The sequence below is a fragment of the Papilio xuthus genome, unplaced genomic scaffold, assembly GCF_000836235.2.
Source record: "Papilio xuthus unplaced genomic scaffold, Pxut_1.1 DF828258.1, whole genome shotgun sequence".
In the NCBI taxonomy this organism is placed as follows: domain Eukaryota; kingdom Metazoa; phylum Arthropoda; class Insecta; order Lepidoptera; family Papilionidae; genus Papilio; species Papilio xuthus.
In genome coordinates this window covers 3751248-3776579 of record NW_013530391.1, presented here as the reverse complement: position 1 = coordinate 3776579, position 25332 = coordinate 3751248, and the positions used below count along the sequence as shown (strand labels likewise).

At 35.3% G+C, this 25332-nt stretch overlaps 4 protein-coding genes, 1 long non-coding RNA gene and 1 pseudogene across 5 annotated transcripts; 1 reads left to right on the top strand and 5 right to left on the bottom strand.

Annotated features, from left to right (window-relative positions):
• Positions 1 to 1435: 1435 nt before the first annotated feature.
• Positions 1436 to 2477, bottom strand: LOC106113420 (uncharacterized). The gene is made up of 3 exons (XR_001227661.1): positions 2364 to 2477; positions 2185 to 2288; positions 1436 to 1886 (listed from the first exon to the last, which is right to left on the bottom strand). It is a non-coding gene; the product is annotated as an uncharacterized LOC106113420 (long non-coding RNA).
• Positions 2478 to 2593: 116 nt separating this feature from the next.
• LOC106113365 (sodium channel protein Nach) lies at positions 2594 to 4851 on the bottom strand. The gene is made up of 7 exons (XM_013306090.1): positions 4760 to 4851; positions 4485 to 4685; positions 4177 to 4368; positions 3804 to 3905; positions 3414 to 3552; positions 3149 to 3342; positions 2594 to 2786 (listed from the first exon to the last, which is right to left on the bottom strand). The coding sequence occupies exons 1-7, from the start codon at positions 4819 to 4821 to the stop codon at positions 2594 to 2596; spliced, it is 1083 nt and encodes a 360-aa protein (XP_013161544.1). The 5' UTR covers positions 4822 to 4851.
• Positions 4852 to 11197: 6346 nt separating this feature from the next.
• LOC106113520 (cytochrome P450 6B2-like) lies at positions 11198 to 13166 on the top strand. The gene is made up of 2 exons (XM_013306337.1): positions 11198 to 12765; positions 12956 to 13166. The coding sequence occupies exons 1-2, from the start codon at positions 11403 to 11405 to the stop codon at positions 13126 to 13128; spliced, it is 1536 nt and encodes a 511-aa protein (XP_013161791.1). The 5' UTR covers positions 11198 to 11402; the 3' UTR covers positions 13129 to 13166.
• Positions 13167 to 15092: 1926 nt separating this feature from the next.
• On the bottom strand, positions 15093 to 17184 carry LOC106113517 (cytochrome P450 6B2-like). The gene is made up of 2 exons (XM_013306334.1): positions 15793 to 17184; positions 15093 to 15352 (listed from the first exon to the last, which is right to left on the bottom strand). Exons 1-2 carry the CDS (start codon positions 17153 to 17155, stop codon positions 15168 to 15170), a joined length of 1548 nt encoding a protein of 515 aa, XP_013161788.1. The 5' UTR covers positions 17156 to 17184; the 3' UTR covers positions 15093 to 15167.
• A 3373-nt stretch (positions 17185 to 20557) lies between these two features.
• LOC106113499 (cytochrome P450 6B6) lies at positions 20558 to 22754 on the bottom strand. Its single transcript, XM_013306304.1, has 2 exons — positions 21263 to 22754; positions 20558 to 20936 (listed from the first exon to the last, which is right to left on the bottom strand). Exons 1-2 carry the CDS (start codon positions 22623 to 22625, stop codon positions 20764 to 20766), a joined length of 1536 nt encoding a protein of 511 aa, XP_013161758.1. The 5' UTR covers positions 22626 to 22754; the 3' UTR covers positions 20558 to 20763.
• Positions 22755 to 24837: 2083 nt separating this feature from the next.
• The window catches only part of LOC106113364 (cytochrome P450 6B6-like), a 1845-nt pseudogene continuing 1350 nt past the window's right edge, over positions 24838 to 25332 (bottom strand).

Sequence of the window (25332 nt, the reverse complement as noted above, 5' to 3'; positions counted from 1 at the left end):
GGCCAATGATACATTTTTGCTGTTAATCAATATAAAGCACAATTTTCCGAAGATATAAAGATTGCTTTGAACCTTCTCTTGTGAACTTAACGTGAAAATGGGACCGTTAAGGAAAACATCGTAAAAGCGCAAGGGAAATCAACATAATTCCAACAGGAATATTCATTTCCGGCCAAAATAACTCACGAAAGTTTAAATTAAATAACAGACTTCCAAAGAAGCTAAAGTATAATATATGATAGGATGTTTCGAGGAATCATATGATTGCTTTGCTTAGGATGCCTCAGGTTTTTAATCGCCTTCTCATTTCTTGTTTAGCGATATAATTTTGTCATGCATTTATGTTTCCAAAAGCTGTAATACCTCGTTCCAGCTCAGATATTCTGACACCGTTGTACCATAATCCGTCGGTTTTAGCGGAGCCACGGCTTGTTTACTTGTTTAATCTCCTTTGATTGAAGGAGATTTACCCGGAGTGTCAGCTTCGCTATGGATTACGTGGTGTTGAGGTTTGACACGTTTCTTGTATTATTCACAAGTGTAACACATGCTACTAATGGACAAAACATAAGTGCATATGCCATTTCATTTTTTTATGTTACTATTTACTTAAAGTTACGAAAATGTCACACAGATATTATTTAGTGCGGTTATGATATGTTTGTCAGGCTTTCCGTTAGAGGGCGCTTTGCTGATTATAATACATACATATACATATGTTTAAAACGGCAACATGATTTATAAAACTTTGGGGCGCAATAAAAATCACTTCGAATTAAGTTGTACTACAAAATAAAATTTTAATAAAACATCAGAAAGTTAATATCGTACAAATTTGTTCTTCCGCAGTCCGCAGAGCTCGCGGCGTCGTCGACGGAGTCAACGCGAACGTATTTCGCGGAGCATGATGGACTAATCAGTAAATCTTCTAATTAAGCTTGACTTACACAAAGACGAGAAGTTTCCTTATGACAATTTTACTCAGTACATAATAATATTATGTCTTTCATGATCATAGAAAAATAACAAGTTATGTACATACCAAGAATATAAATAATTTACTTGTACGCGGATTTTTGAAAATAATTTTTTTCTTGCTTTTCAAAAGTTTCTTTTGAAATGCAGTGAAAATATTTAATATCAAAGCATTTTCGGAAGTGCAAAGGAAAAGCAGTAGCGGCTTGTCAGCGCGGTGAGGCCGTCCGATGGACATATCCATTGCTTCTGCTGTCTATTGTCCGTTCTATGCTTTATGCAGTTTTGTTGTTCAGAGACCGAGACCGCTACGTTTGCATTGTCTTGCAACCTACTTCACTCCGATATATCGTTTCATTTTTCACAGAATTTTTTTGCTCTTAATGACTATTATTATTGGACGATTGCATTTAAACAACTTCTCTGATAGGTAATAAGTAAGTAAGTTTACTTAGCACAAGAATCGCGAGCTATTTTTATGAAGCATTCGAATTACTTAAAAGATCTATTTGCGAAAAAGTAGACAATTGATTAATGATAAGGTGCTCAGTGTGGAACTGTATTGTTTCAGTGTCAGGTAACAAATGGCTACACGTCAAACCTCCTCGACATTGCAGGCACAATGACAGCCGATTGATGAAGTACTTCAAGTTACGAGTAACTACTTCTTAAGGTAAGTTAGAGGAAAATAAATTGAAATTTTGATGCATCAAATCTCACATCGTCTCATTGTCCGGAGTGCATTGAATAGTGCTATGTTAAAAATATTTTGATTCTCTTTTTAAAACAATTTCATTTACGATTAATAGATGCAATCTTTGTGCTCGCAGCACGCCATAGCAACATGACTAGTTCCCATATAGACAGGACGCTGCAACCGAAAAACACGCTGAAAAGTCCTCCGAGTTGCGCTGAAAAGTAAATATATTAAGAACACGAAATAAAGCGATGTAAGTGTAAACACTATAAAATGAATATAAAAATCTATACTTAAAATAAATATTATCATAAGGAAATAAGACAGTATTATTGTGAATCTAGTCTATCTATGTAGTACAAAATATATGAATGATCTTATTAATCAAAGACGAATTATTAAGGAAATTAATCTAATTGTTAATTTGCTAAGTCATGTTGTTCGATTTGACAAAAAAATCAAAAAGTCAATTTGTAAATATAATATATTTACACTACTAATATAATACTTACCAAAAAGTTCAAAATTAGTGAAGTAAGATTTTCTCAGCAACACCTTGTGCCGGTGTCTTACATATATTCTGAGTATACTGACCTTGGTGAAATCCAAGTCAGCACTGTTAATAGAAACATCTATATTAAATACAAACTTCCACAGACATCGTTAAGAACCTTTTAATATTTTCACTCACTAAAAATCATCATTAGGTGAAATATTTCCATTCAGATCGTAGGATGAGGTTGTGAAATAATCCATCGCATCTGCATCGCAAGTCACTGGACAGTTGGAGTTGAATTTTCCGAAAGACACTGAAAAAGACATCAAAATTTGCTAAATAACAACTAGTTCCCACTGCTGAAGCTTGTGTACACAATAACAATTTCGGTTATGAAAATCCGTAAATTTAACTCAGATATATATCTAATGTCTTTTACATAAATAGATAGATATAGTTATAGTGTAATTAAAATCCTGCTTACCTGACGCCAGCCTAGCGCACTGCAAACTGCGCGCGCGGCACACGGGCACACCAGGCACGTGCAGGTGTCCCAGTTTCAGACATCCGCAGAGCTCTATAGTTCTCCTCATTTCGATCTCCATCAGGCAGTGTTGTCTGGGATAAATGCCATCATTACTCTACGGGTTAAACTAAGGATTTATGGCTTTAGAAAAAACCTTTACTTTACGTCTAATTTTATCGATCACATAAAACCCGTTTAAGTTGTCCCGTGTCAATCAGCTAGTAACTATAGTGCCTGGGTCTATTCTATTTGCTAACTGGTTGGTCCTTACAACACCATCCACATATGGCAACTCACTAACTTTGGATTAATAACAGCTAATAGAAATTCAAAACTCGAACGAAGAGATTCGAATGATCGTACCATGTTCATGCGCGTATCATCGCCGCTTAATATCAGTTTGGATCGTGGTCAAGCAATAGTTTATTGATTGTGTAAAAAGCGTTATATTTACTTGTGATATACGGGAAAGTATTCCAAGGCTTCATAACTCATGCGGCATCGTTTTTGGTCCCTGTCAAGATTGGCAGCGTCCTCGTCAACACGCAGCATGTTGGGTATGAACCCTGCGTGCAGCTCGGTGCCCGGAGTTATGGGCGTTCCATTGCCGGGCAGGTTTACAAAGCGTTGATTGCCATGGAGGGAAAGCTAAAACATTTCGCAATAATAGTCATACTTTTATTTTCAAAATTAAATAAGAGTATGTCAATTTGACTTACCCATTTGTAGGAGATATCAACATCGAAAGGGGTAGCTAGGCTTTGGTTTACGACTAACATAAGACCACCGGTGAAGTCAAGGTTTTTGTTAATCCTGTAGTTGGGCGGCGCAGGCACCGATTCTAATTCGGTCAAGTCCCTTAAAATTAATGCACTTCTTATCAATACGATCTAAGAATATCGGATCAAAAAAAAGATCGTTATATTTATTTCTATTTCAAATTAAGAACATTTCAACGTTGAGTCTTTTGGATTTAACAAATGGAATAGATAGATAGATAAAGCCAACATTCCACGTCATAGTGCAATTTTATAGAATTACAACGGTCGCCCTCGACTTCGTTAGCTTGAAATTTAAAAGTTCAAGATGATGGTTGAAATTAAACATACCTTTTCAAATAACGGCCATTAAACATGCAGCAAAATCCATAAGTCGTCAAAACCATTTTGAAAAGTTTCGTACAATTTAGAAAATGGCCACCCCAACGACATCTGCGAATTTTCAGTAGCACAACGAACAAGAAACAAAGCTGATATAATATCATGGTTAGTGGTTAAAAGGTCCAGATTACCGATCTAGCAGTATTCTGTTCGAATCCCACCATTTGACTATTGACGCCACCCATATTCTATCCTAGCGCGAGTTATTTAAAAAAAGTACGGTTACAAAAAATAATACTTAGGTAAGTTTATGACAAATATTAAAAGAAACTAAGCTTACACTAACTACTTGATTATTATTTAAGTGTTCAAAATATAATACCGTGATATAGATTCTTCACAAGAAGCCGTCAGATTCAGTCCTGCTGTCTCTACATCCACTTTGTTGTAATCTAGAACGTTCTCAATGATTTCCAAATCATCCAATCTATAGAACACGTCCGGAGAAAAAAATGCTGCCAACTGCTGTATATGTGCTCGTAAATATTCTTCTGTGTTATTGCGAGGATAAACACTGTAAAGAATTACCGTTTATATTTTTGGTAAAATGCAGCAAATGTGCACATAATTTGATAAATCCGTTCTCGATCCAGAAACAAATGAAGTTTGAGAAATGTAAAATGTACTCACAGATTTTTAATGAATTTTTCTATTTTATCGTTCGGGAACGCTATTTCTGGACATACTATCACTGCAGGAAACAGGTTTTTACTTTTATGAGGTTGTAATAGAACAATGTATGTCGGGTCTTTTAAAAAACGATCCATCCATACGTAGAGGAGGAGAATGCAACATATTACGTAAGTTATTAGCAGCAACGCCCAGAACCAGCTGTTAAAATCACAAAAAAAAACATTAAAATCTCTTCTACACTATTAAATTAATTATATAATGTAATATTTTACCGATGCTTTGATTTGGAGAGAAATTTTAAACCGTGTATTTGCGTTCTCTCTATTAAATTCATTTCATAGGTTTGATATCGTTCATTCTGCGTTTATTTTTATTCAGAACAGAATAATAATATGTATATTTTGGAATTACTTGAATCAATCATCATGACAGTTAATATCAGATAAAAACATCAATTTGTTTTGGAAATCACAAATACATATGTGTAATTATACGAGTATAGTTACCTTATCTATATCTTATTTTATCTACAGTTTACATTCATTATATTAATTAAATTTAATAATTTTAATGGAGCGTTAACGTATATTTAAAATAGTCAAAATTAATAAAATTTGATAATCTATTCAAACTGATTGTAAAAGTAAACGTATTCCTATATCATTCTGATATATTGAGCTTTAAACGAAATCGGGATGAGCGGAATATACGGTGCATCAAATGAATAGGTCTCTGCGAGGACTCGACCCGAGCGCTAATCTCATAAATATGCAACCACTGCAACTAACTTCTACAATGGGTCACATCAGTGTTGTAGTGCAGTATGACAGTGCAGTACTGCTATTGTTCTACATCGCAGTGTGCGTTCAAACAATGGCAGTACTACACTGTCTACTACTCTTCTGCTCCCGCGTAATCCGAGCGCCGCTGCAGAAGTCCACGCTTTACGACACGCCACTGCAAATCACGATGTTACAGTGTGTCTCCACCGCAGAAATACTTGTATGATATCATACTGGCATCCCTTAACTTCGACTTAGAATTTAGTATCAGATTTGAAAATGTTTATATTATTTCATTTGGCTAAATAGAACAAAAAATAATTGTGATTTTATGATAAATACTATCATTCATAAAGCATTAACACAAATTATTGCTTCCGATAAAATCAGTGTTGTCACATGAATATTTTATAAATGTAAACGAACACGTTGTGTCCCTTCATTTATATTGGTTTGAATAATTTAGTAGCAGTTTATATTATACACTTTAAGCTCTTTAAATAAACTAGGAATTAATACGAGACTTTAACATATGCAAAAATATAAAAATCGTAAGTGCGTTTTTGTCTTTTGTCTAGGTATTATGTTTTTCTAGTAGCTGTAGGAGTCTTTAAAAAAATCTCTATATTATAAGATTTAGTATTCCCTAAAGGAAGTTTAATATTCATATATTTTCATGAATGTCCTGGCGCCATAAAAGCGTGTCATTCGTCTTAATAACGCTCGCTCCCGCGTAATCTAATATTTATTGAAGTACCCACACTGCCGCCCGAATGGACCAATTTCTTTTTTCAAACATTTTTCTATTATTTTTTACACGTTAATACTTATTTGGTACTGGTTGTTATTTGTTGTAATGCCACGTAAAATTAAATAAATGAAATGTTTTAAAAAGTTCATTTATTTTTTTGTGTTACAGAAAGGTTTTTTTTGCAATAACATTGTCAGGTCTCTACAGAGAACTCTGCTAAAGTTTTATCAACAAATTTAACCAAAGCTGCAACCTTCACAAAAAAATATTAAATGGATATTGACTAGTTTTATTTACCATTTTAAACCGGAAAAAATGTAAAAAGCGTTGCGCTGCTCTGTCAATAACTTTTATTCGGTTGAGCGCAATACTAACGCACTGGGCCACACGCGAAATTTGTTCCGATAGAACATTTTTTTGTGTTACAAAAAATATATATTTAGTTACGCAAATTTTTAAACTTCGAAATTATTTCTGTATATTTACTCTGTCCGAAATAACACTACAATTTAAAGTATTTATTTGTAAACGCAGGCAATAGATGGCGTTATTTCATCTATTAGAGCCATGGTCAGCCGGTGTCCTTGGTTTCTTTTAAATTAAGGTTGAATATTCACTAGTATGATACTAATCCAGCAAAGCGTTACGAGCAAGAATATACCAAATTTTTTAAATGTTCTTTTTTAAACTTTGTTCGTGTGGATTACATTCTCAAATTAGTTTATAAGAAGTGCTGAAGTTAGAGAAAAATTTCGATAATGCAGACTAGACGAAGTTCGCGCTCTAAATATGAATTATGAAAGCGCATTCTTTATTCCATGAACACAAGAAAAATTAAAACCACGTGTAAAAATTGTAACGTTATTATTTTTCTTTTTAATGCCAAACAATGGTTTTCATTCAAAAATATTATAATAAATTTACTATTTTTAATGACCTATATTTCGTTTTCTAGGAGGAGGGAATATAAGGAGTTTAGTATAAAGTTGACAAAGAGATAGAATCTAAAATATATCGCCTTAGACGAAGGCAATCGAATGTTAGATGCAGACAACTGCCTTTGTATGTACTCCTCTATAGTCCGCCCTCGCCGTCACCGCTGCAAAGTCTTGTCCCCTTTGAACGATCAGATAACGGAAAATAAATTTAAAAAACTGATTGAAAACTAACAAAGGTTATCAAAATGGTTAACTGTGCTCAATGTCTAAAAAACCTACTTGTCATCAAATTGTAGTTAAACAATAATTAAATTGTTTGTTTTGTGGTAAATTAAATAATGTAGATGTTAAAATAATTTTATATAAGAGATAATATTGAGAGACTATTTTTCATCTCCGCTACTTTCGTTACACTCAAATAGAAAAGAAAACACTAGCAACAATTTGCTATGTCAATACATGTGTACGTAGATTGCGAGAGAAGTGTAAAATCTGAGCGAATTGCGCAAAATACTTGGAAACTGTGAGTGCATTTTGTGCAAAACTTGAAACATTATTAGGTAAAAGTTTTTCGGGGACGTCTGCAGCAGTTCCTAATGGAGTGTAAAACGTGAACGTGTCGGAACTGAGATGAACACAAACACGCGGCATTTCTCTCGAGTTCAGCGAAATTAATGCGAGGCGCGTTCTCTCTTACTTGCATTAAAAATGAATACACTTCTTTCGTAAAAGTTTTATGAAGCAATTGATGTTGGTTTTTTGTTGCACACAATGCCGTTAATCGGTCAAAAAGAAAGACTGTAATTTCGAAATCTACAATTAACGACTTTTGTTGCGTCAGTTGTTCTTCTTTAATAATGTATGATTGTCAGATTTTAAGTTTTATTAGAACGTTCATAGAACAAAGGTATGTATACAAATAAGGGTATTGATAGGTATCCAACTTTACTAAATTATATTATGTTCATTTTGCAGGTGGCAGTAGGGCCGCTGCGCCGCGCCGCAGCCCCGGCCTCGGTCAGCCGCTATCCATGTAATTTATGCCTTCACACGAACCCTACATTTACAACGGCCTGGGTTCACTAATTAAAAAGAAAGGTATTAAAAATGGAACACCATTTGTTATGCACAAAAATCAGATCGGTAACTCATTGAGTTATTTTAAATTCATTGATATTAATTTTATTACAAACATAAGAAAATGTTCGAAGTTCGTTTTCGTAGCCTTCTCGTACCCTCTCTCCAATTACACGCCAGTAACCGTCACAAAATCAATAGTTGTGCCAACTACTTGCATGCCAGTTACAGTGCAAGTAGCTTGCATGCAAGTGTACCAGCTACAAACACACAAACACGTCTATCCGGGGCTTAGTACACAATCAAATAACAGATCTATTAGTGACATTGCTTTTAGTTATCTTTTACATTATCAGTATGATGTAAACTCATTCTGTAAATGTTTTAGTGACGAACACATTTTAGTGATGTGCTTGTGGTCGTTTATCACTTGAATAGCGATTGACAACGGCGCGACGGCGGCGTACAGATCATTACTCACCCGACACCTGTCCATAAAAACTTACCTAGTTTTCGTTCATCGATAAATGTTCCATCACTATCTATAACAGGTAACAGAAAGATATAAAACACCCGTCTTGTAATTAATATTTTACTTTATAACAAAGAAGATCATGCTAAAAGTGTGTTATTTAAAACATTTTAACTTTATCTACTTTAAAAAAACTTATATTTCTTATCTGCGATTTAACTGACTAGATTATCTAGAAGCTTGATATCTTTGTTAATAAATATTTATCCGTATAACAAAACGCAGAAAAAAGTACGATGATAATATTTAGAACAAAGTAATTAAATAATGTTATAGAATGTGGCTATTTCATTTTAAACAAGATAGAACCTCATCAGCGTCAGGTGGCGATGTAAAAGGGCTACGTGTGCGGACATAAATTTAGTTGAAGAGCGGCAGCGGCAACGGCTCGTGGTGGCGAGCGCCGAAATATCAGTCACACGTCGACGTCGACGCAGACCCTACTTACCGACAATATATGGGTTCATATCTCTCTGCGGCAATCTGTGACCGAGAGGACAATGGATGTACCTAAGTGTTCAATGTAAGTTGTAATGAATGTCTCCTTATATCTAGGCCCTTTCAATTTTTTTGTTGCAACATGATATTTCATACGTTTTTTTATATAAAATTCACGAAAAGTTTAAATGAGTAATATTAAAGTATTTACTAACAAGATCATTCACCTCTATACATTTTATGCATGTTCCACTTTCAATTTATAATAGCAATATTTCTGTAGAAGTAGCTTTTGAGGCACCGCCAATAATTGAACGTCTAGCAAGTGTATAGTCATCTTCGAAGCAGTGATTTATTATGTAATCTGCTGTAATTGCATACTATTAAAATGTGTACAAGAAGTTGTTGTGTCAGGATACAAACGGTTGCCATGATTTGAAAATGATACAAAGTTAGAGCGCCTGCTGTAATTCGGTGCGCAATCTTAACGAAGGCTATCTAACGCCTTTTACAACCCCCTCCCTCCCACCTAACGTGGGCCTGCTTTTGTAAAGCTTGTCTTGCACCACATTATAAATGTTTATTTCCTGAGATCTAAAAGCTTTACGCTTCTTTTCCTTTTGCGCTTTCCTAGGGTTCAATGTTTTTTGTTTTTTTTTTTTCATTTTCGTCTACCCGTTTCGCCGATCAGAAGATTATAAAATGGCGAAATTTAAATAAACATAAATCCATGTGTTTTAGGTCAGTGGGTTTACACAATTTTGCAGTGACAAGTGGTCATCATTTAGTTGGTCATTATCTTTTATCACCCCGTGTGTTGTTATGAACTTATCTATCGTAAGCTGTGATATTTGCACACCGCTCCACGACCTTTGGACATTTAGTAGAGCAATATTATTTAGTCACGATGACTTAGTTTGGATTTGGGGCAATAAAAATAACAAATATGTCTGTTAGCCGATAGTGTCGTTACGGCTGTCTAGGGTGCTTTGTTATCTTTATTTTATTCCTACCTGTCGACAGCGACTTCATCGGAGTAAATATAAAAAACTTAATTAGTAGCCTCTGTGTTCCTTTAAATGATGTTCTTCTTCTTCTTCGTCGTTGCAGTCTTGTCAGACTGGTCGTGGTCATCACGTATCAGTGACCCGCTTTACTAGGCGCCGCCACTCCTCCTTAGTCGCTGCCTTTTTTGTACATTGGTGCAGGGGGACATCCACAGCCGATCTGATTTGGTCGGTCCACCTCATAGGCGATCTTCCTCGTGGTCTATTGCCCTCAACTTTCCCCTGCACCACCACGCGCTCGATGGATTCGTCATCACGTCTACAGACGTGACCAAAAAAAGTGAGTATGCGAACCCGAACAATGCATGACAGACGCTGCTTGATGCCGAGTTCTTCGAGGATTGACTTGTTTGTCCGGAATGCGGTCCAAGGTTTCATTCAGTCAGCATTCTTCTCCAGCACCGCATCTCGAGTGCGTCTATCTTCTTTTTCTCACTCTCTCGTAGGGTCCACGTTTCGGACGCATAAAGGAATATGGAGAATACAAGCGATCGTACAAGCCGAGTTTTAGTCGCTTTTGTAACGTCGCGGTTTCTCCATATTCTTTGCAATTTCTACATCGTTAAGCCGTTAAACAGATACCTTCTAACAAACATCCATTCAAACTTGTTCATTTATTTTCAAGTCTATTTTATCAAAGAGCGTAAAGCAGATGACTGAAGTCATTAATACCTACATGTATAACGGCAGTGGAGTTGTACGGTTAGGTCATCATATTATTACAGATAAACACTTTTATATAAAATCTTATCGGCCACAGTTTACATTGTGTTATGTGATTGCAAATTTTATCCGATACGTTTGTCTGAGACGAACAAAAATAGTCAATAAACAATGTAATTATTGTCTGCAGACAAATATTATTATGTTCTTCTTTAAATAGATTTTATTGATACAAAATATAACTTTTTTTTCAAACATTGGTAAAAAGCATGATGCGTTGAGGTGTTAAGAAAGGGACGATGTAAGTAGCACGAACATCTCTAACATCATTCTGAAGATTAGTTATCTTTCCTGCGATAAAAGAAAGTTTTTGAGGAGTCTTCTTACGTTCCTCCGACAGCATAAAGACTTCTTGAGAGATCCAGCGGCTCTGTGGGCTTTCTATGGAGAGTTATATAGGGTGCAAGGTCACACTCTAGTAAAACCCAAATTTCCCACTGTATCTGTGAATTAAATTGTTAATTATTGTTTTGTTTAATTAGTATTAAGAAGTGAACAATGTTATCGTAGTTTATCAACGTGAATAGTTCTTATCTCCTCGCACCGGCTTTTATGTCACATATTTGTCGACTTTCCTGTCGACACGACGAAATTTGCGCGTTGAGAAATGTTTACGATAGCTCTGGCCCTTGTTGTACTTTGTGCATTGTACTGGTACGGTACAAGGACCTTTAAATATTGGGAGAACAAAGGAATCAAACATGACAAACCTGTACCATTCTTCGGCAACAGTATGCCTTTATACTTAATGAAGAAAAGTGTAACGCAAATGTGTACCGAACTTTACTGGAAATATCCAAATGAAAAAGTCGTGGGAAATTACGGAGCCTCGAACCCCGAATTAATTGTAAGGAATCCAGACTTTGTAAAGCGTATCCTCATAACTGATTTCGCGCATTTCTATCCGAGGGGTCTCAATACCCATAAAACTGTTGTCGAGCCTCTGCTCAGAAACCTATTTTTTGCTGACGGCGACTTGTGGAAATTATTAAGACAACGTCTAAGTCCTGCCTTCACGAGCGGAAAATTGAAAACGATGTTTCCGCTCATTGTGGAGCGCGCCGAGCGCCTGGTGGATAATGCGATCAACGCACCACCGGCTGGGCGCGTGCTGGACTCCCGCGAACTGATGGCGCGCTACACCACGGACTTCATCGGCGCTTGCGGCTTCGGCCTTGACGCTAATTCCCTCAATACGGAAGAATCTGCGTTTAGAAGACTCGGTGCTAAAATATTTCAAACTAGGGTTCTTGACATTTTTATTCAAATGTCGAAGGAAATGTTTCCCGAGATATGCAAACATCTTAAAGTTCTTGGAAAAGTTGAAAAAGATGTCATCTCTTTAGTTCAGAGCATTGTTAAAGAAAGAAATTATGAACCTTCTGATCGAAACGATTTTATAGACCTACTCCTAGAATGTCGAAGAAAAGGCAAAATGGTAGGAGAGTCTATAGAGAAGAGAAAAACTGACGGAAGTCCTCAAGAAGTGTCGTTGGATATGGACGATTTCCTCATGGCCGCTCAAGTGTTTGTGTTCTTTGCAGCGGGCTTCGAAACATCATCTTCCGCTACGAGTTTTACATTACATCAGCTGGCATACCATCCTGAGGTGCAGAAAGAAGTGCAAGAAGAAATCGACAGCGTATTATCAAAGTACAATAATAAGCTTTGTTACGACGCAGTGAATGAATTAAATTATTTACATTGCGTCTTTAAAGAAGCACTACGAATGTTTCCGTCCTTAGGCTTTCTGATAAGAAAGTGTGCTAGTCGGTACACATTCCCGGGGTCGGATCTCACGATAGACGAGGGTGTAGCGGTATTGATCCCTGTGCAAGCGTTTCACATGGATCCGCAATTTTTTGATGACCCAGAAATGTTTAAGCCAGAACGATTTTTGTGTGATTTCATTAATCCAATGACAAAAAACGTATATTTGCCATTTGGATCAGGGCCTAGAGCATGCGTAGGTAGGTTTCATGTGTTTAATTTTTATAATTTTTGTAGTGTCAGTACCCAATACCGGACTTTTATTCTTATCGAATAGTAAACTCCTTCATAGACGCAGTCACATAGTACTAGAGACGATACATAACGAATTATCGCCATACAGATTGCTTGTAAATTGTAAAAAAAAATGAAATTCTAATGTGATTCCAGGAGAGAGACTGGGTCTGATGCAGTCACTGGCTGGTCTGGCGGCGGTGCTGTCACGCTACTCGGTTGAACCCGCGCCGCAATCGCTGCACCATCCTAGGATCGACCCTTCTTCTAATATAGTGCAAAGTGTTGTTGGAGGCTTGCCTTTATTGTTTAGACCGAGAGTAACGTGAAACATATACTATGATAAAATGTTAGTATAGAATTTTGTTTTATTTTTTATTTCAACGATTACATGATCGAAGCCTAATATATTTTACGATAAACTTCTTACACCCTTTGTATGCGTCGCTCCTTGCCTTTTGACAGGCTTCGCCTAAGTTTAGATAGGTGGATGTTTGTTTGTTAGCAGGTATCTCCAAAACGTTTCAACGGGTCTTGCTGAAATTTGGCATAAATGTATAAATAGAAATATAGTCTGAGAACACATAGGCTATATACTTTTCTAAATTCCCCGCGAACGAAAGGGCAACAGCTAGTCTGTAAATAAATAGTCAGAAGCACGTGTAACTAAATGTCTCAAAATAATAAAAATGTTGATTTAAATAATAATGGTATCAGGAATACATTATTTGTATATAATATAATATAAACACATTGATAATATTGATAATAATCGTTCGTATCAGAGGCAAGAATTTGTATGATAAATATATTTGTAGAAGGTGTCAATAGTGTTGACACTCAAATTATTATGAGGCTCAATTTACTAAATATAAGAATGTTAATGGTACGAAGCGGTGGATGGATATAGATTTGACTAGAGACATCAATAGACGAATACTTGGTTGAGAAGGAACGCGCGCCCTTATAAGGTTGTGCTACTTTTTTCCGAAGTTCTTACCATGAAGGAAAACATCGTGATGCAACCTACACATATCTTCAAAGCAACACAAATATATGTATGAAGTCAACATGCACTGGGCCAGCGCTTGACTATGACCTAGTTACAACTAACTCAGGTTAGGCTCCGAACCCCTCAGAAGGGAAGTATAGTGAGCTAATGATGATTTTATTTAATAACAGAGGAAGCTTATTTTATGATTTTTTTTATAAAATGTCAGTGCAGTGACACCAGTGAGCGTGTCAAACTTGACAACTGTAACAACTGTGATACAGTACTAAAATAGATCCAGCGGAGAAGTTTAGATCAAGGTGGTCTTTTTTCTTTGTTGCCGTATTGTTTCGAGATGTCTTTACCACATAGTTTAGTTACGGGCTCTGTTTTGTCTGATTGGATTAAAATATTATCTTTCAGGTATAATGTAGATTAGAAATATAACCGGAAATCAGAAACGGCTCTAACTTTATCTTTCCTATGCAAAACAAAATTGATAAATAATCTAAACTAAACTTATTATTTTTAGTTGATTGAAATAAATATATCTTTCAGTGTGCGTGTGCACAAACACAAAGATAACGCTCGTAATAATAATATTTTTCCCTTCGATTAGCAATAACAATCATTTGGTATTCCTAATCTAAGTTTCCGCACATTTTTTTTTCACAAAGAGTCGCAATGGTCTACTCTCTGATCTACTGACCGCCCTCCCCCCTTCTCTCGTACTATTTTGTTGTATACATAAAATGACTGGTAATATTTTGTTTCTCAAATGTATTGTTTGTTTGTATTGTTCATGTCTTACAGGATTTTTTTTAAATAATAATTTATTATTAACTTTATCATTGCTGAGTTAAACATAATAATGATTACGTATTATTCATTTTTTCTTATAATTAAAATATAATATAATTTAATTTTCATGCATTTTGTATAAATATTATATTGTTATTAAATTAAGGGCGTAATCTCGCAAAAAAGTTGAAGTTAATAAAATAATTGCATCATGTCATAGTTGGAGAAAGAAATAAATAAATGTAATTGAAAGTAAATATAAATACAATATTTTTTTGTTCTTATGACAGTTACGAAAGCCCAATTATAATACTCAAGAAAAATATTACCACTCTAATCACAACTGTAAGGGCCAATTTTAGTCGAAAATATGCTTTTTACAAATAGCTATATAACTTTATAATATTAAATCACGGGTCGTATAATACTTTGGGCTTAAACGATAGCTATGGAGGTCCGAGTATCGTCTAACACATCAAAATAACATTAACAACTTCCCAATTCAGTAATTAATATTTATTTTTATTTTTAACATGTCAATATCGAAAGTGTGTAGAAGTCCTGTAAGCTCCATAATTAGTTGTTATTTAAACTGTCCCTCGGACGGAACAATAAAGGTATTCCACCGACAACACTTTGCACAATATTAGAAGTGGGATCTACGATGGGATGGCGCAGCGATTGCGGCGCGGGTTCAACCGAGTAGCGCGACAGCACCGCCGCCAGACCAGCCAGTGACTGCATCAGACCCAATCTTTCACCTGGAATTTTTATATAACATTTTAATTCTAACATTTCTAAAATAATTATTACAATAACCTAGCCAAACGCTTTAAAACTCCAAAAAATCCGACTAACTGCATTTCTGAAGAATGAAATAGGTTGTTTTGTTGAATAGTTTTAAAATAAAAATGTTAACTTCTTTTAATTTTAACAAACTAAGCTGTAATGTAGCATGTAACGCTTTTTTTTTAATAAGAATATTCTCTAAAATATCGTACATAAGATATACCTCACGTCGCCTAAATGTATTTGTTGCCAATATAATATACCCTATGACACTCTGGAGAAGACAACGAATTGAATTACACCTCATTTGTTAAAATTGAGTTAGTCTATATCTAAAGTTTCGCTCAGCATAGTCAGAAAATCATTAAAATATAAGATGGAAATGCCTAATATACCTTTAAATTAACCTTACCAATGCAAGCTCGAGGACCTTCACCGAAAGGCAAATATATATGTTTCGTCAATGGATTGGTGAAGTCAGTTAAAAAGCGTTCAGGCCGGAACTCTTCCGGTTTCTCAAAGAATTGGGGGTCTTTATGCATGGCTTGTACAGGAATAACAATTGAAACTCCCTCGTCTATCGTTAGGTCCATGTCAGGGAATGTATACTTCCGAGCACACTTCCTCACCAAATAGCCCAACGAGGGAAACATTCGGATACCTTCTTTAAAAGCGCATCGTAAATAATTCATTTCATTGACTGCATCATAGCATAATCTGTTGTCGTACTTCGCTAACACTCTATCGATTTCTTCTTGCACTTTCAGTTGTTCTTGTGGATTGTACGCCAGTTCATGTAGAGTGTAACTTGTAGAGGAGGCGGAAGTTTCGAAACCAGCAGCAAAGAATACAAACACTTGAGCGACCATCAGAGCTTCAGATAGTTCTATCGATACTTCTTCAGGTGTACCATCAGGTTTTGTTATTTCTATAGATTCACCGACCATGTTACCTTTTTTCTTACATTCTAGCAGTAGGTCGATGAAATCGTTTCTGCCACATGGCTTATAATTTCTCTTTTGGAGTATACTGTGGACTAGAGCGAATACATCATTTTCAATTTTTTTCAAAATTTTTAAATGCTTGCATGTTTCTGGAAACATTTCCTTGAGCATTTGTATTATTTGTTGACTAACGTCAAATTTAAATATTTCTACACCGAGTTTTCTAAAAGCTGAATCTTCTTCACTTAATGAATCTGAATCAAGACCGAACCCGACTGCTCCTATGAAATCGGTCGTGTACCGCGCCATTATTTCTCGGGAGTCCAGGACACTTCCAGTTGGCGGTACATTTATTGCATTATTCTGCAAGCGCTCAGCCCGTTCTATGATGAGTGGAAACATCGCCTTCAGCTTTCCGCTTGTGAATGCAGGCGTCATGCGTTGTCGCAACAACTTCCAAACGTCGCCATCAGCAAAGAACAGATTTTTTGACAGCGGCTCCACAATAGTTTTATGAGTATTTAAACCCCTCATATTAAAATAGCTAAAGTCAGTTACAAGGATTTGTTTCACGAGCTTCGCATCTCTAATCAATAATTCCGGTCGTGTTGATCGGTAAAAGCCCACGAGCCTTTCTTTCGGATACTTCCAATACAGTTCAGTAGCCACTTGTGACATGCTTTTCATTCTCGAGTACATCGGCCAGTTGTTGCCGAAAAATGGTATAGGCCTGTCATGTTTAATTCCTCTCTTCTCCCAATATCTGAATGTTCTTGTTCCGTACAGGTAGAGGGCGACAACACCCACGGCTATGAGGGCTACGGCTAACATGATCACATTTACTTATGCGAATATGTTAATAGATTGGAAATTTATATGTTTAACGCAAACCGATATAGAGATGATAAGAAATTTTAATAACTTTGATGATAACAGAGGTATCATTCAATTACTCATACGAAAAAAGATAACATTTTTATGACTGTTAAATTCTCCCAAAAAATACTTTTTGATTTTTAAATTATTTTTATCCCTCGGTTTTTGTTATCAATCACATAATTATTATACCAAAAAAAATGCACTGTAAATTTATATTACATATCCATTGCATTGTTCAGCAATGGCTAGCTGCAACCCCCGACTTCGCCCGCGTGCAGGATTGAATTTTAAAAAAGCCCGTTTTTTAATTTCAATATTCGTATTAAAAGGTGGCTCTATCAATTTTCAATAAATTCTGCTGAATGTAATACCAAGAATGTCGTTCTTTAGTGAATTAGCATAGAAATATCTTAACTTAGTACTATTACTAATTAGTTACTATTCGTCTATTTATATCATATAATAATAGAAATCTTTGTACAAAACTTCAAGTCGCTTTGTCTAGAAGTTTGTGTTTTGATTTATTCTATAGTCCTTTTTTGTTATTATATGTTATTATTCAAATAATTAACTAATAACTCTGTTTTCCGGCCGCTCACAAAAACAAAATCTATAAATCACGTTTAAAATATAACACTTCACTATAACAGGCGACTTCGTTCTACCTCTCGTATTCAAGTATTGTAAATCGCGATGGGTCATTCCTTGCCTTTTATATAAAAACTGATTGTAAGTTTACACAATTTATTCTAATACGTAGAAGCAAACAGTAGTAACCATATTTAAAGGAAAGTAGTATATAGAAAACAAGCAAGTATCTAATTACTTAATAATGAAATAATTATTACATATCTTATAGCTAGTAATTTATGACACAACATAGAGCAAGGCCCTAGTCTAGGAAGCATAAATCTTCGAGACTACATTGCATACTTGCGTAGCGAGTATCGCATAGCTCGCGCACCGTACGGTCGTCGTTGAATCGTCGACAGGACTCGTCTATTCGGTTCCTACGGGCATATCGACTAATCGACATGCATGAAATTACAGATGTCAACTTTATAGATTCGTTCCGCCATCTTGAAAATCTCAGCGATATCCCACGACGATCTTTGCAAAATATATAAAATGTAAAAGTCAACTTGCATTTGTGAACTGTTTGTTTACAATTGCGCTTCGGCAACTCTCGCAGAACATGACAGAGGTTCCAAACATTTTAAGTTAAACGTAAGAAAGTATTACGGAAACAAGATATACTTATGTATATATATTTACAAAGCAGAGATGTCATATCCTATGTTAATGAGAAAGAAAGTTATTTTTTATAAATGTGGGTTTGTATGCATGTCTATTCCATAGTCACCTTCTGTTACCTAAATGAATGAATAGTCAGGAATGAGGAATGAGGAATCTATTCGGTTTCTTCCATTGAATGTTCCAGGAGCCAACACTCTTTATCTGCGTTTACTTGCTGAATCTACTTACTGTAATAGAAAGAAAGTTGGATTTGACAGAAAAAGTAGGAGGGTGTCTATTTCTTCTTTTATTTATATGTAATACGAATAAATGATCGTTCCAAAAATTATATTTAAATGTTAACATCAAAAATATATTGTAAAATGATTTAATATAATTTTATTACAAAAATGATGACCATGCTGATAAAATAATTTTTGTTATCACAATACAAAGTGCAAAATGACGTCATTGTAATAATTGTATCAGTCACGGTGACAGAGTAAACCGTCCAGTCTATATAAGATTGTTGTTGGGCTCTCAAGGTGACCACTGTCACCGCCTGGCTCAATGCATTAGCACCACAACATGACTGTTTGCTGCATGACATGCAACCCTAAGAAATTTTCCGGCAGTAGGTAACCTCAATTTTTATATACAGTCACCATCATTTTTGCCTTTTAAAGGTCTTTTAAAAGATAGAAAAATTAGATGATTTGAAATTCAGTAATATTTCTTGTAAACATTCACATATACTATTATTATGTGTGGGGTTTTTGAGATTGTTATGGTATTTCTGCATCCCTACCAATCAATACAAATAAGTGAAAAGCGAATGCCATACCAGTTGAAATAAGTTTCAATGTACTTTCAAAATATAAAAGTACTAGCTGTCGTCCGCGACTCCGTCAGCACGAAATTAAAAAAAAAACATTATTATTAGCCTATGTGTTCTTCTCGACTATTTTCTATATGTATGGCAAATTTCAGCGAGATTTGGTCAGCCGTTCTGGAGATACCTTTAAACAAACATCCATCTATCCATCCAAACATTCGCATTTATTATAATTATTAGTAAGAAGTAAGATAACAAGGGTTATGCCCGCTAGACACCTTTAGTTTTAACTGCACAGTTCGATTGTTTTGTACAATCCAAACTGAAAGTGTGTAACAGCCTTAACCCTCAGGCAAACCGATTCAGTATGGTTTTATATTTAATCACCATGACTATGAACATTTAAATTGTCTTGTCACGATGACTGTCAGCTAAATAGCGAAACGGATATCCTTTTTACTAATCACATTTCTGAATGTTAATATTAAAATCTATAATATGGTACGACAATTATACGACATTACAAATAAATATAAACTTTACTTATTTATTAGCATTATAGACTTACAGGCTAGTAAGTAACAACAATATATATATAAGTCTACGCGTATATCGTTGGTATAAATAACTAATTTGTCAGTCTGCCAGCAAATATTTACATAAACAATGTAAATTCAAATTTTATAGTGAAAATTATTTAAAGAAAGTCCGGCTAAAACAATACATACTTAGATATAGATATATCGAGTCTTTTATTTAACATTAACTAGCTGTCGCCCGCGACTCCGTCCGCGCGGATAGATAAAAAAAACTTAATTAGTGTAGCCTATGTGTTCTTTCAGACTATGTTCTGTAGGTATGCCAAATTTAATCGAGGACCGTTAGGCCGTTCTAGAGATATATTCTATCACATCACATCCATCTAAACATTCGGATTTATAATATTAGTAAGTTAAATATTATATAAAAACAGCTCTTCAAGGCATAAATTGGAAAAAAATGAATAAATAGTATCCTATGTCCGTCTTCTGCCTGTAAGCTACCTCCACACCAATTTTCAACCATATCAGTAAAGCCAAGCCGTTCTTGAGTTATAAATAGTGTAACTAATACGACTTTCTTTTATATAAAAGAGAAAGTCGTGTTTATACGTGTCCTCAGTTCTTTACTCGTCTTGGTAGATATTGAGATAAAAAAAGTGGAAGAAATAGAAATGGTAAGGATAAAGGGACAAGGACTTAAACATCTCCCGCTTACCGAAAGTAAATAATTAAAAACAAATATATTATCAAATATATTTATTTATTAAAGCTAATAATAAAAAATTAACTAATTCCCTCAACAACCGAATTATATAAAGTTCAGTGAAGCAAACAATACGGAGTATTTGTAAACCGAAAAACGTTTAATAATATTATCAAATACAAATTACATATGCCATTTTCATATTTAATACAAAAGAAATCTTATAAAAGTACACGGGTAATACTTACTTACTTCTCAACTTAAACATCAAAGGTAATCCACCGACAACACTTTGCACAATATTAGAAGTGGGATCGATCCTAGGATGGCGCAAGGTTTCCGGCGCGGGTTCAACCGAGTAGCGCGACAGCACCGCCGCCAGACCAGCCAGTGACTGCATCAGACCCAGTCTCTCACCTGGAATTATATTTTACACCTATTAATTTTAACCAACGACAGGACTTTTACTTAGTACTAGTACATCCACAACCTTCCGAAGTACCCCCATGCATACTATAGAGATAATAATATGTTTATTTTATTATTGCAGACCTAAATCATATTTCTTCATTCTAATGTTTCAGTAAATATCATCTACGACTAACAAAAAAAAATCCGCATATCGTTCTACCTCTTACAGCAGTTTTTCCAACATGAATTGTTTGCATCGCTTTGTATTTTCATTGAAACAATATTGAATGAATACTGTAAAAGATAAATAAAAACAAACAATTTAAACTTACCAATACAAGCCCGGGGACCTTCTCCAAATGGTAAATATATATGTTTGGTCAATGGGTTAATGAAATCAGTTAAGAAACGACCTGGCTTGAATTTCTCGGGCTCCTCGAAATACAGCGGATCCATGTGCAACGCCTGCACTGGTATAAATATTGAAACGCCGTCGTCTATAGTCAGGTCCAAGTCGGGGAATGTGTACTTGCGGGCACATTTTCTTACTAAGTGACCCAACGATGGGAACATTCGAATGCCTTCTTTGAAAGCGCAATGTAAGTAAGTCATTTCAGAAACCGCATCATAGCATAGCTTGTTATCGTATTTCGCTAAAACTCTGTCGACTTCTTCTTGCACTTTTCGCTGTTCCTCAGGATTGTATGCAAGTTCATGCAGCGTATAACTGGTTGAGGAAGATGAAGTTTCGAATCCCGCAGCGAAGAAAACTACAATCTGAGCCATCATTAATTCTTCGGTCAACTCCAAAGATACTTCTTCAGGCATGCCATTCGACTTTACTGATTCTATAGATTGACCAACCATTTTTCCTTTTTGCTTACTTTCCAGAAGAAGATCGATGAAATCGTGTCTACCGCATGGTTGGTAATTTCTCTTTTGCAGAATAGTTTTGACAAGGGCGTACGCGTCTTTTTCTATTTTGCTAAATATTCTAAAATGTTTGCATGCTTCAGGGAACATCTCTTTAAGCATTTGTTTAATAATTTGACTGACTTCAACTTTAAAAATGTCAATACCGAGTTGTCTAAAAGAGGAATTTTCTACACTAAGAGAATCCATATCGAGTCCGAAGCCACAAGCACCAATGAAATCAGTAGTATACCGCGCCATTATTTCCCGAGAGTCCAGAACTCGTCCAGTCGGTGGAGCGTTGATTGCGTGGGTTTGCAGCCGCTCAGCACGCTCCACAATGAGCGGGAACATCGCCTTCAGTTTGCCGCTGGTAAAAGCGGGAGTCATGCGCTGCCTCAATAGCTTCCAGAGATCGCCTTCAGCAAGGAAAAGATTTTTTGCTATGGGCTCCACAACAGTCTTGTGAGTACTGATACCTCTCATGTGAAAATATCCAAAGTCTGAGACGAGGACGCGTTTTATAATTTCTGGATCTCTTAAGACAAGTTCTGGACGCATAGCTCGATAAAATCCTACGACTCTTTCCTTCGGGTATTTCCAGTACATTTCCACGCCAATTTCTGTCATACTTTTCTGCCATAAGTACATACGCGAATTGTTGCCGAAAAATGGTATAGGCTTGTCATGTTTTATTCCTCTCTTCTCCCAATAGTTGAACGTTCTTGTACCGTAGAGGTACAGTGCGACGCACAACACGAACACGACAGCCAGAGTCAACATGGTGGAAAGATTGCCAGTTGTTAACGCTCCGCAAGCTTATATAGCCCGAAGTCCGATAACAAATTGATAACAACAATACACAAATTAGAAATAATTTTGACAAAGTACTTAATTATTATTAATCAAGATACTTGAATTAAGCTAAGATTCTCAAAACTTTTAGATGTATTGATCAGCTGCAAACGCGTAAATTAAGATCAGGTAATATACGAAAACTAAAAATCGTCTATAAAAATATGTACATATACGATAATAATATATACACATCGAAAACATGTTGTGATTAAGGTGCGTCCAAACCAAGCGCGCCAAAAATGTAGACGAACTCGTCATATTTACTGGAGATACAATGACGGAATGTAACATCTTATAAACTGCATTAGTTGCATCAATTGCTTAATACGTTGTAGCGCAGGTGTCCATACATATTATTGACCGAGTGCTCACACTCTTTTGCTGTTTCTTTTCGAAAAAGTACAAAAGATATTAATCATTTGCAGTATTTACAAATATTTTAGTCTATGAGGATTTATATGACACCGAAAACATATCAAATTGCAATACTTTTCACTGTGAAAGGCTTAAAGGTACGATAAAAGGATAATTTTTTTATATTGTAATTTGCGAACCCCCTTGATTTTTTTTTGAACCCTTGATGTGTGTACGTGTATAGGGGTTTCACGAATATCCTTTAATTACAGTACAGCTTGTATATAATGAAGCTAGATATATTCAAAACTAAAAATATTACGTACTAACAGTCGTCGGTGACTCCGTCCGCGCGGGATAAAAAAAACTTCATTAGTTGCCCATCTGGTTCAGACCATGGTCTACATCTATGCATTTCGGCGAGATCCATACAGACGTTCTGGAGACAGCTTCTAACAAACATCCATCGATTCATCAACCCTTCTATCCATCCATACATGCAAACGTTCGCATTTATAATATTAGTAAGATTGCACGGGTTGAGCCCGCTATACATCTTCAATTCTAACGCCACAGATTTAACTGAAGTGTCGAAGTGCACAGTTAAACGTTAACTACGTGAGTAGGTAAAACTGACAACTGTACAGTTTGCTTGAAGCTTAAAATGTTGTGTCTGTTCTGTATAGTTAAAACTGAAGATGTGTAAGGGGCCTTATCCTCAAGCAAACCAGTTCATGCTGGTTTTAAACTTAGTCATTGTGACTAAGCATTTATTTTTACGCTTATATTGTCTAGTCATGATGAATTGAAACTAAATTGAGAAAAATTTGGACATCCATTTTAATTCTTACACTTCTGTTAGAAATATTAAAATTAATATTATGAAGACTGAACTAAATCAGAAGTAAAAGTAATACGTCGACTTATCCGATAAGGGCAATTGGAACGCTATTTCCTTAAATTTGAATATACCTTAACACTTTTTTCATTATATTGATACAATTCTACACAATAACGTTTTATGTTTTTTGGCAAAATATAGCCTAAATCGATTTTTAAAAAAGCGTTGAAATTATTCTCATTATGGCGATTTTTGTTATGAAAGCGGATTCACTTTAGTTGATTTATTTTGGTTGCAGCGTAGTCGCCATTAACGATGCAAATTATATTTTTCGCTTATAAGGTATTTTTGCCCTTTTATCTAGATAAAGAAAAGCAAATTTCTAAATTTCTAACTTTTTTCAAAATATGGCTGCAGTTATCCTCCCTTAGAATATGTAAAAACGTCATTTATGTTCAACAATTATAAAATATTCAGATCTCTTCTAAGCTATCAAAAACAAAACGAAGTGATCGAACAAACCATTACCTAGATATCTCATACATTTACCGTATGACATCTTGAACACCTCTGTGTTCCCGCTGCTCGTTTGCCCCCTTCTGTTATAAAAAAAATGACATCTTTATATGTATGTGACATAAAGGTGTTTACAGCTCTTTATTAATCTTGGAAGATATTGAGTTAAAAAAAGTAAAGGAAAAATAGATGTAAGGATAAAAGGACAAAGTCTTGGAAATCTCCCACTTGTCAGAAGAAAAGAATTCAAAACAAATATACTATCAAAAATATTTATTTTTTTAAGGTAATAAAATTAGGTAATGTCCTAAACAACCGAATTATACAAAAATCAGTGAAGCAATAAAGTATTTTTAAAGAGAAAAACGCGTGTTAATAACACTGTTAAATATATAACAATATGTTTAAATACAAATACAAATGAGATACAATATTTCATACATTTAATACAAAACAAATCTTATACAAGTAAACGTGTAATGCTTATTAACATCTCAACTTAAACATCAAAGGTAATCCACCGACAACACTTTGCACAATATTAGAAGTGGAATCTACGATGGGATGGCGCAAGGTTTCCGGCGCGGGTTCAACCGAGTAGCGCGACAGCACCGCCGCCATACCAGCCAGTGACTGCATCAGACCCAGTCTCTCACCTGAAAGAGTATTTTATACAATTAAGTTTTAACTAACGAATTATTATGTATAATATTTTAGTATTTCCACATCCTTCCGAATTGCCCTTCTATAGACACAATATGTTCATCTAATTATTGCAAATCTAAATCATAGTTTCTCGAAAAAAAAAGTTTGCATGACTTTGTATTTGCAAGGAAAGTAATGAATGAATACTGTAGAAGTTAAAAAAAAAAAAACAAATTGAACTTACCAATACATGCCCGGGGACCTTCTCCAAATGGT

Coding starts and splice junctions, on each gene's coding strand:
- LOC106113365 (XM_013306090.1), bottom strand. CDS start 4,821: ATGAATTTAATAGAGAGAACGCAAATACACGGTTTAAAATTTCTCTCC. Junction 4,686..4,759: donor CTCTCCAAATCAAAGCATCG/GTAAAATATTAC, acceptor TGATTTTAACAG/CTGGTTCTGGGCGTTGCTGC. Junction 3,906..4,176: donor TGTGAAGAATCTATATCACG/GTATTATATTTT, acceptor GAAAATTCGCAG/ATGTCGTTGGGGTGGCCATT.
- LOC106113520 (XM_013306337.1), top strand. CDS start 11,403: ATGTTTACGATAGCTCTGGCCCTTGTTGTACTTTGTGCATTGTACTGG. Junction 12,766..12,955: donor AGGGCCTAGAGCATGCGTAG/GTAGGTTTCATG, acceptor ATGTGATTCCAG/GAGAGAGACTGGGTCTGATG.
- LOC106113517 (XM_013306334.1), bottom strand. CDS start 17,155: ATGTTAGCCGTAGCCCTCATAGCCGTGGGTGTTGTCGCCCTCTACCTG. Junction 15,353..15,792: donor AGGTCCTCGAGCTTGCATTG/GTAAGGTTAATT, acceptor TAAAAATTCCAG/GTGAAAGATTGGGTCTGATG.
- LOC106113499 (XM_013306304.1), bottom strand. CDS start 22,625: ATGTTGACTCTGGCTGTCGTGTTCGTGTTGTGCGTCGCACTGTACCTC. Junction 20,937..21,262: donor AGGTCCCCGGGCTTGTATTG/GTAAGTTTAAAT, acceptor ATATAATTCCAG/GTGAGAGACTGGGTCTGATG.